Genomic DNA, 11467 nt, shown 5'->3' with positions numbered 1-11467 from the left:
CTGAGAGTGGGGCTCAGCAAACTGTGCTCTAACAGGTCCTCCAGGAATTGATTCAGGCTAAATTTTGAGAACCATTGCTTTAGAGGAAAGACCAAGGGCAAAAGTTCCTATGAGGTTCTAATATAGCCTGTCTACAGAGACAGATTTAAGATCTGGTTCAGGATTACATTGAGGCTCCTTAATGGGGTGACCATGGCCCTTGATGATTGGGCTGGCTCCTCTCTCCCACCTTACTTTTTACCCCATCCTCTATCATTCCCTCATCTTGAGCTCTGTGCGCCAGCCTCGCAAAACTCTTGGTAGTTCTCCAAAGGGCACTAGCTCTCCCTCCATTCCATTGCACATGCAGCTTCATCCTCCTGGAACTTCTGTGCATCCACCCAACCGGCATTCCCTGATGCTATCTCCATCCCTTCATGCAGTTACCTGACCCTAAGACCTAAGCCTCAGTTTAGATTCAAGAACTTCCTACAGGAAGGCTTTTATGATCTCCTAACACAATGTAAATGAATGATGTATCTTCCCCTATTATAATAGTTTTCACTCTATATTAAAATCACTCATCCCTCTGCTACACTGAAAGTGAGGTCCACCTACACCCTTCTGCCTCCCAGAGTGGGGACTTGGTCTTTGTGTTTGAAACAGTAGAGGCACCGCAGATACTTAGGGAGTGCATGCCAGTAGTACTCACCAAAACAAATTTCAAAAGGTGGCAGAAAATTATTTTTAAAGAAAATGCATCAATCCATAAGCCACTATCAGGTCTTTTCTAGAACCCGCTAGAAAAATAGAGTTGGTTGTGGAGACAGCAGAGTCTAGCGGAAAGTATCACTTTTGGGAATTAGAAAATCTAGTTCAAGAACTGATATATTTACTCAATAACCATATGACACTGGGAAAAGATTTCTATTTCTGTGACTTTGTCTTCTTACCTATAACTTAGGGTTTATAATTTCTGTAGCAGTGTCACAAGATTGCTGTGAGGGTAAAAGGAAGGATAGATAAATAAATATTATTTCTATTACTATGATGTGAAAATAATTTCAAGCCCAAAGATGATAGGTATGTGTTGTTGTTGTATAGGTGTATTGTTTATATAGGATTATCTCAATCTCCTTGAAGATTAACTGGCCTGTTGTGTTATTTTACAGTTTTTATGGAAACGAGCCCTCAAAGATCGCTTTAAATATGTTCGAAGACCCATAGAAGATGATGAGCAAGTAATTAGAAATAAGTGTAAATTTGGACACCGAAGAGGCCAGAAAAGGAAATCTCTTGCTGATATAAGATTTGATGAAATTAAACTTGTCCAGATAAAAGTAAGATTGAATTCATAAATGTTCTGATGACTTGATGGATTGATATATTGATTAAGGAATAATAAATACTGGCGTTTAAAATAATTAAAACAAAATGAGATAACTTTTTAAAATTTGAAGTATAGTCAAGAACCAAGAAAGTCTGCTTTGCATGGCTAACAATGAGCATGGTATTTCCAAGAAAAGAATTCCCAAAGCAATTACTGAACATCTCATGTCCAGTTTTTTTTTTTACAACCTTCAAAAACGTGGAAAAACCCTTAAGTTCCGAGTCCTTGAATGATTTTTTTTTTTCTCTTATCCTAAAATGCATCTTATGTTCTTGATGCTCTTATTGCTACAGGAAGTTTTTTAATACTCACATTGTCTGACTTAGGTAGCCTCCGGTCTCCAGGTTTCAGGAAAGAAATAACCCACATGCATGGATACAAAACTCCATCATGGCCTTCCCTTCCCTGCTGGTCCTGAAGTCTTTCCACCCAACCCAGAAGTGGCTGTCGGGAACTCCAGGCTGAGGGTCCCTGGGAGGGCCTGGAGATTCTTCCCTCAGCAGCTGGGAGGTCATGGGAATTCCAGTTGTCTGAGATCCTGTACATATTCCTTTTCTACCTCAGAGCACCGAAATATCCTCAGAAACAAAAATTTCCCCTGCTATCAAAGTAGATTGAACTCTTTAAGAAGGATGTCTGAACTACCAAATATGAAAGTGAAATCTCTTATCTTCCCAATTCTGTTTCTATCTTAACTCCGTATGAATATGTAAATCCTAACTCTTCAACACAAACATGTTTATATTAGTGAATGTACTTGGTGTAAATATTCTATTTTCTTTTTCATCTGGTGTATTTATTTGACAATAAAAGGGCAAATCACTGAGTCACCTCAGTTTTATTAGTGCTAGTTATAAGATCCATAGGATAGGAATATTTTAAATATATTTTGTAAACCACTCATCCCAGCATCATGCATAATGCAAAACTTGGATGAAAGTATGTACTTTAAATATCTTATTCTAATTTTCAGTGAGGCTTTCAAAATGATAGGTCAGTTAAGATAACACAATTCTATAACTGTTCTTTGACAAAAAGACAAGACAGCTGAAAGGTGCCCTAAATTTAGTAGTGAAACTTTTTAGAAACTTTGCAAAATTCTAATTACAAACTAAAATTATAAGATAGAATCATATTTATTTTGAAATATTTTATGTTCTTAAAAATCACTTTGTGAGAGGGACCCAGATGGCCGAATAGGAACAGCTCTGGTCTGCAGCTAGCTCCCAGACAGACCAATGCAGAAGGTGGGTAATTTCTGCATTTCCAACTGAGGTACCCAGTTCGTCTCATTGGAACTGGTTAGGCAATGGGTCTAACGCACAGAGGGCGAACAGAAGCAGGTTGAGGCATTGCTTCACCTGGGAAGTGCAAGGAGCCGAGGACCTCCTTCCCCGGGCCAAAGGAAGCCATGAGACACTGTGCTACCTGGCTGGGTTACTACACTTTTCCCATAGTTTTTGCAGTCTGCAGATCAGGAGATTCCCTCGTATGCCTACACCACCAGGGCCCTGGGTTTCAAGCACAAAACTGGGTGGCTGTTTGGGCAGACACTGAGCTAGCTGCAGGAGGATTTTTTCATACCCCAGTGGCGCCTGGAACCCCAGTGAGACAGAACTGTTCAGTCCCCTGGAAAAGGGGCTGAAGCCAGGGAGCCAAGTGGTCTTGCTCAGTGGGTCCCACTCCCATGGAGCCCAGCAAGCTAAGAACCATGGACTTGAAATTCTCACTGCCAGCACAGCAGTCTGAAGTTGACCTGGGACAGTCGAGCTTGGTGGGGGGACGTCATCCGCCATTACTGAGGCTTTAGTAGGCAGTTTTCCCCTGACAGTGCTAAGGAGGCTGGGAGGTCTGGGCTGGGCACGGCAAAGTGGCTGTGGCCAGACTGCTTCTCTAGATTCCTCTTCACCGGGCAGGGAATCTCTGAAGGAAAGGTAACATCTGAGCCAGGGTCTTACAGACATAACCCCCATCTCCATGGGACAGAGCACCTGGGGGAAGGGGCAGCTATGGGCACAGCTTCAGTGGATTTAATCCTTCCTGCCTGCTGGCTCTGAAGAGAGCAGCTGATTCCGACAAGAGGGATTCTCCCAGCACAGCTCACCAGCTCTGCTAAGGGACAGACTGCCTCCTCAAGTGGGTCCCTGACCCCCGTGCCTCCTGACTGGGAAAGTCCTCCCAACAGGGGTTGACAGACACCTCATACAGGAGAGCTCTGGTTGGCATCTGGCCAGTGCCCCTCTGGGACGAAGATTCCAGAGGAAGGAGTAGGCAGTGATCTTTGCTGCTCTGCAGCCTCCACTGGTGATACCCAGGCAAATAGGATCTGGAGTGGACCTCCAGCAAACTGTAGCAGACCTACAGAAGAAGGGCCTGTTAGAAGAAAAACTAACAAACAGAAAGCAACAACATCAGTGTCAACATAAAGGACTCCCACACAAAAACCCCATCCAAAGGTCATCAGCCTCAAAGATCAAAGGTAGATAAATCCACGAAGATGAGGAAAAACCAGTGCAAAAACACTGAAAATTCCAAAAATCATAATTCTTCTTCTCCTCCAAATGATAGCAACTTCTTTCCAACAAAGGCACACAACTGGACAGAAAATGACATTGATGACAGCTTCAGAAGGTGGGTAATAACAAACTCATCTGAGCTAAAGGAGCATGTTCTAACCCAGTGCACAGAAGCTAAGAAACTTGATAAAAGGTTACAGGAACTGCTAACTAGAATAATCATTTTAGAGAGGAACATAAATGGCCTGATGGAGCTGAAAAACAAAGCACGAGAACTTCGTCAAGTATACATCAAGTATTGATAGTGGAATCGATCAAGTGGAAGAAAGGATATCAAAGATTGAAGATCAACTTACTGAAATAAAGCATGAAGAAAAGATTAGAGAAAAAAGAATGAAAATGAATGAACAAAGCCTCCAAGAAATATGGAACTACATGAAAAGCGCAAACATAAGATTGATTGGTGTACCTGAAAGTGACAGAGAGAATGGAACCAAGGTGGAAAACACACTTCTGGATATTATCCAGGAGAACTTCCCTAACCTAGCAAGACAGGCCAACATGCAAATTCAGGAAATACAGAGAAAACCACTAAGATACCCCTCAAGAAGAGCAACCCAAAACACATTGTTGTCAGACTCACCAGGGTTGAAATGAAGGAAAAAATGTTAAGGGCAGCCAGAGAGAAAGGTCAGGTTACCCACAAAGGGAAGCCCATTAGACTAACAGTAGATTTCTCTGCAGAAATCCTACAAGCCAGAAGAGAGTGGGGGCCAATATCCAACATTATTAAAGAAAAGAATTTTCAACCCAAAATTTCATATCCAGCCAAACTAAGCTTCATAAGTGGAGGAGAAATAAAATCCTTTACAGACAAGCAAATGCTGAGGGGTTTTGTCACCACTGGGCCTGCCTTACAAGAGCTCCTTAAGGAAGCACTAAAAATGGAAAGAAAAAACTGGTACCAGCCACTGCAAAAACAAACCAAAATATAAAGACCAATGACACAATAAAGAAACTGCATCAACTAATGGGCAAAATAACCAACTGGCATCATGATGACAGGATCAAATTCACACATAACAATATTAACCTTAAATGTAAATGGGCTAAATGACCCAATTAAAAGACACAGACTGGCAAACTGGATAAAGAGTCAAGACCCATCAGTATGCGATATTCGGGAGATCCATCTCATGTGCAAAGACATACATAGGCTCAAAACAAAGGGATGGAGGAATATTTACCAAGCAAATAGAAAGCAAAAAAGATCACGGGTCACAATCCTAGTCTCTGATAAAACAGACTTTATGCCAACACAGATCAAAAAAGACAAAGAAGGACATTACATAATGGTAAAGGGATAAATGCAACAAGAAGAGCTAACTATCCTAAACATATATGCGCCTAATACAAGAGCACCCAGATTCATAAAACAAGTTCTTGGAGACCTGCAAAGAGATGTAGACTCCCACACAATAATGGTAGGAGACTTTAACACCCTACTGTCAATATTAGACAGATCAACGAGTCAGAAAATTAACAAGGATATTCAGGACTTGAACTCAGCGCTGGACCAAGTGGACGTAATAGATATCTGCAGAACTCTCCACCCCAAATCAACAGAACATACATTCTTCTCAGTGCCACACAACACATATTCTAAAATTTATCACATAATTGGAAGTAAAACTCTCCTCAGCAAATGCAAAAGAATGGAAATAATAATAGTCTTTCAGACCACAGTGCAATCAAATTAGAACTCAGGATTAATAAACTCACTAAAAACTCACTGTACAACTACATGGAAATTGAACAGCCTGCTTCTGAATGACTACTGAGTAAATAATGAAATGAAGACAGAAACAAAGATGTTCTTTGAAACCGGTGAGAACAAAGACACAATGTACCAGAAGATTTCAGGCAAATATTCCTGACAAACAACAGTGCAAAAATCTTCAATAAAATACTGGCAAACTGAATCCAGCAGCACATCAAAAAGTTTATCCACCACAATCAAGTCAGCTTTATCGCTGGTATGCAAGACTGGTTCAACATATGCAAATCAATACACATAATCCATTACATAAACAGAACCAATGACAAAAACCACATGGCTATCTCAATAGATGCAGAAAAGACCTTCAATAAAATTCAACATCCCTTGATGCTAAAAACTCGCAATAAACTAGGTATTGATGGAACATATCTCAAAATAATAAGAGCTATTTATGACAAACCCATAACCAACATCACACTGAATGGGCAAAAGCTGGAAGCATTCCCTTTGAAAACCGGCACAAGACAAGGATACCCTCTCTCACCACTCTTATTCAAGATGGTATTGGAAGTTCTGGCCTGAGCAGTCAGGCAAGAGAAGGAAATAAAGAGTATTCAAATAGGACGAGAGGAAGTCAAATTGTCTCTGTTTGCAGATGACATGATTGTATATTTAGAAAATCCCATCATCTCAGCCCAAAATCTCCTTAAGCTGATAAGCAACTTCAGCAAGTTCTCAGGATACAAAATCAATGTGCAAAACCAACAAGCATTCCTATACACCAATAATAGACAGACAACCAAATCATGAGTGAACTCCCATTCACAATTGCTGCAAAGAGAATAAAATACCTAGGAATACAACTTACAAGAGACATGAAGGACCTCTTCAAGGAGAACTACAAACCACTGCTCAAGAAATAAGAGAGGACACAAAGGAAAGGAAAGACGTTCCATGCTCATGGATAGGAAGAATCAATATCGTAAAAACGGCCATACTGCCTAAAGTAATTAATAGATTCAATGCTATTCCCATCAAACTACCAGTATTTACAATAGCAAAGACTTGGAACCAACCCAAATGTCATCAATGATAGACTGGATAAAGAAAATGTGGCACATATACACCATGGAATACTATGCAGCCATAAAAAAGAATAAGTTCATGTCCTTTGCAGGGACATGGATGAAGCTGGAAGCCATCATTCTCAGCAAACTAACACAGAAACAGGAAACCAAACACACCGTGTGTTCTAATTAGTAAGTTGGAATTGAACAATGAGAACACATGGACACAGGGAGGGGAACATCACACACCAGGGCCTGCTGGGGGTGGGGGACAAGGGGAGGGAGAGCATGAGGACAATTACCTAATACATGTGGGTCTTATAACCTAGATGACAGGTTGATAGATGCAGCAAACCACTGTGGTACATATATACCTATGTAACAAACCTGCACTTTCTGCACATGTATCCCAAAACTTAAAATGAAATAAAATAAAAATCACTTTGTAAAATAACAGCATTACATTATACATAAGTTGCTTTCCTCAAACATTTGATTTTCAGTAGAATAAAGGTGGAGTTCCTTTCAATTCAGTTTTCCCTCTTTTTCTATGAGGTATTCCCCACCAAAATTCAATGGAATTGATGAATGGTAAAATCAATTGTCCCCAGCCTTAGAACTCAAGGGTCAGTCCGTGGGATCAGAGGTCACACCCCTGGACACGAGTCTAAATGCAAACCCCCCTCTTGTGTTGACACATCATCTTTGAACCAGCTTGTACACTCACACTTTCTGTCCCTTCTTCATGGAACTACACTCTTCGTGGTTTTTCCTTTCTAGCCCCCAAGACATGCTTGAATGCTAAGATGAACCCTGCTGTGGTCAATCCAGGGCCCTTTGCTACAAAATGAACAGAAAATTGAATGTATTGAGGTTAGCAGTTAAATGGCAATGGAATTTAGTTTTGACCTTTCTGCCAGCTAAGGCTAAAAAAAAAAAGATGATAGGGTGGTCATTGTTGACATCTGCAGAGACAATATTTTTGCTGGCAAACAGATCTAATTGGTAAGGATTTAACTTTTCTCCCCCTTACAAATAGTGCAAATCGCTGATTCTTTGAAGACTATAGCCTCTCCGTTTATGCTCTCACGTCTGTAAAGCAAAAAGCTTTAAAGGATGTGAAAACTATTGATAGTGGAATATTACAGAAACACTCTGTCTCTGTATTTTGTATGCTACATGGGGATTAAGCAAATGTACAAACGCTAAGAAGTGTGTTTATTGGGGGGGGGGCTCCATCCTTTGAATTTATCTCATATAATTTTATTTTTCAGAGTGATTACCAACATTATTTTTAATCTCTGGTTTGAACTTCTTCCGTTGATAGCTCCTTTGTAATGTCTTTAAGATTGCTGAGCCAGGCACGGTGGCTCACGTCTGTAATCCCAGCACTTTGGGAGACTGAGACGGGAGGATTACTTGAGTCCATGTGTCGCATATATTGAAAGCAGCCTGGGCAGCATAGTGAGATCCCCTCTCTACAAAAACTAAACAAAATTAGCCAGGTGTGGTGGCATGTGCCTGTGAGTCTCAGCTACTCGTGAGGCTGAGGTGCGAGAACTGCTTGAGCCGGGAGGTTGAGGCTTCAGTGAGCTGAGAACGCACCACTGCACTCTAGCCTGGGTGACAGAGCCAGACCCTGTCTCAAGGAAAAAAAAAAAAAAAAAAGATTTCTGAACATTAAAAATGTTTTAAGACACACTTGGGTAACTCTCATGTTTTGAAATTTTTTAACTGGGCACAATATTTTTATAACATAGAAAAAAATTATTTCCTATGCTGCAGAGATGGAAAATGTTGATGCAGGCAAGACACAGGGGTCCGGTCATTCACTCAAAGGCAAGAAAGTGGGTGTGGCTAAACTGGAGGAAGATCTTGGGAAGGGATAAATAAAGGAAGAGATTTTCTTTTGTTTTGCTTAATTTTGTTTCTGTTCTTTTTTCTTTGGTTGTCTGATGGGATTTACCAAAGAATTGAAGGTAGACGTCTCAATCAAAGAAGGCAAAGTTGTTTTTTTTTTTTTTGAGACAGTGTTTCACTCTTGTTGCCCAGGCTAGAGTGCAATGGCGTGATCTTAGCTCACTGCAACCTCCGCCTCCCAGGTTCAAGCGATTCTCCTGCCTCAGCCTCCTGAGTAGCTGGGATTATAGGTATGCACCACCACGTCCAGCTAATTTTTTGTATTTTAAGTAAAGATGGGGTTTTGCTATGTTGGGCAGGCTGGTCTCGAACTCCTGACCTCAGGTAAGCAGCCCACCTTGGCCTCCCAAAGTGCTGGGATTACAGGCGTGAGGCACCGCGCCTGGCCAGGGTGGATTTCTTGGTCCTGTCACATGGGTTTCCACAGGTAGACCAGGCAGCTGCAGAACTTGTGCAGGTCTGAGCAGAGGGGGCAGATCTTTTTTCCCTAACCCTCCACCCACTGCCTTCTCCTATGCCATTTTAGCTCTGCTTAAGCTATGTTCTTTGGCTGCAAAACTTGAAGCATCTGCAATGCCAAAGCACCACCTGTGACTCAATACACCTGAGTTCCTCATGTCCCACTGCTAGAAAGACTTATCGTCATGTTAGATAGATAGCTTTGCTTGTCAGAATCCCACATTGTGTTCCCAGACCAATCTTGCAAAATGCTGGGTATTTTGCAATGCTTAAAAATGCCTTTCCAACCTCAGTACCTCATGTGGCTACATGTATGGTTGTGCAGTCAGTGCAGCAGCTGTGCCATCTCTTCTTATGCATCTTTTAGTTTTAGGTCCAGAGAGTGTATAGCCCCATGAATTGATAAATCGGCTTTCTTTTCTTAAGTGTCTTTTACTGTACCTCATCGTGTTTATAAACAGATATAATTAGATTCTCAAAACAGTACACTTAACTGAGTAATTTCATAAGTTGCTGACAGTCTCTTGTTAAAATGATGAAAATGTTGGATTTAAAAGCTTAGAGGAATTGTGTGGAACTGCATGGCAGAGTAAGATTGTACTTTATACAGTAGTTTTTTTTTTTTGGTCATAATCCTTAAGTGTTAAAGTTGAATGAATCAAACTCCTTACTTCATGGCACATTATCACTGTTGCCCTGTGCTAGATCTTTCTCTGGTTTTATTATTCCTTTCCGTCCCCATTTCTATCTGCCTTTCTCCACACTTCTGACTGTAGGGAACCATTTTAAAGCGTTTCGTATGTATTTTTTGTTTGTTTGTAAATGTTCCAGAATGTGTTCTGTCATTTGGGATTCATGTGTATTTGATTTAACATAAATGGGGATTCTTTACCTCATTCAATTTCACCTTTTAAACTGACACTCTTTTAAAGATTCATTTGTGTATATTTCAAGTCCATTGATTTTAACCATTATAGAGTACTCTTGCCTCAAGTCCTGTTCCCACTACAAATTGCACCACAGAGAACACTGTTATACATACCTGGTTATGAAGCTGTGTGTCCTTTCTTTGGGTTGCACATCCAGAAGTGGAACTGATGGGGCTCAAGGCACGTGTGTACTTAATTTGACCAGTTGCTCTTCAAAAGGACTTTGCTAATCTCACTCCCACCCCAGTGCAGATCCCTGTGTTCCAGCCAACGCTTACCATTATCTAGCCTTCAAAATGCTGCCAAGACTAATAGGTATAAAGTATAATTTCATTCTTGTTGTGAATTACATTTCCATGGATTACTGAGTCTGGGCATCTCTTCACGTGTGTGTTAGCCTTTTGCATCTCTTCTAGAAAATTACCTCTTTAGATCCATTGCCTGTTTTCGAATGGGTTTGCATCTTTTTCTTGTTGATTTGTAGACTGCAGTCTTTCCCATGCCCCAAGTCACAAAGTTTCTCCCTTATTCTTTCTTCCATTATGTTTGTAATTTTAACTTTCATGTTTAAATCTTTAAGTAATCTGCAGTTGATCTTTGATAGACCAATGGAATAAGAAAGAATGCCCAGAATACACCCATGTCTATTTGGGAACTTAATGCACAATAAAAGTGGCACCATAAACCCATGAAGAAAATGGGCTGTTTTGTAACTGGTGTTGAGAAAGTGGTTCATTATATGGAGAACAGCATATACAGCCTGTTCTTAAGCCATTGTATATTGCATTTTCCACTAGTGTTTATTACTTAGTACCACTTAGTGTAGAGACATTTTTTGTTGCCCAGTGGAGGATATGCTGTGCCAGGGGAGTCCCTCAGTGGAGAAGATTCTGTGTGGGTTCATCCTCATTTTCAGAAGAAGGGGAAGAGGGAGTCCTCTTAAACCATCCCCCAGGACCCCCTTGTAGCATCTGCCCTCTCACAGAATGACATCCTGGGCTGTGGTGCCACAAGTGGAGGGAGTGTTGAACCAAAAGAAAGTTCTGAGCATCGGCCAGCACAGGGAGCACCAGGACAAGCTCTGCCTAGCCCTTGGGGGAGTATCCTGCTGTAATTGGATGGAGATGGACTGGTGGAAGGATCCTGCTCTTACTATCCTGACCTTGGGATGAAGGAGGTCGTATCTGGTCTACATGGGACATGGGACCTTGGATCCCCACGTCATCACAGCTTGATGTTGATCCTTTCCTTGGGGATCTCTTCATCAAAAAAATTCCCTGGTGGTCCTCTTGGCCTCTGTCAAATGCCCCATTTGAAGCATCAGGATGTAAACATACTTACCGAAATGCAGGCTGGGCGCGGTGGCTCAAGCCTGTAATCCCAGCACTTTGGGAGGCCGAGGCGGGTGGATCACGAGGTCAGGAGAT

At 41.3% G+C, this 11467-nt stretch overlaps 1 protein-coding gene across 1 annotated transcript in view; it reads left to right on the top strand.

The window, feature by feature from the left end:
- SAMD3 (sterile alpha motif domain containing 3) overlaps positions 1–11467 on the top strand; it is an 89058-nt gene that overhangs the window by 41064 nt on the left and 36527 nt on the right. Inside the window, exon 8 of the mRNA XM_011998012.1 lies at positions 1152–1319. Coding sequence (XP_011853402.1) covers positions 1152–1319 — 168 coding nt within the window. The remainder of the gene's footprint in view (positions 1–1151; positions 1320–11467) is intronic.

Source organism: Mandrillus leucophaeus, unplaced genomic scaffold, assembly GCF_000951045.1.
Source record: "Mandrillus leucophaeus isolate KB7577 unplaced genomic scaffold, Mleu.le_1.0 Scaffold552, whole genome shotgun sequence".
Classification (NCBI taxonomy): Eukaryota; Metazoa; Chordata; class Mammalia; order Primates; family Cercopithecidae; genus Mandrillus; species Mandrillus leucophaeus.
The sequence above is the reverse complement of the archived record's forward strand: the minus strand, read 5'-3'. Positions and strand labels throughout refer to the sequence as shown.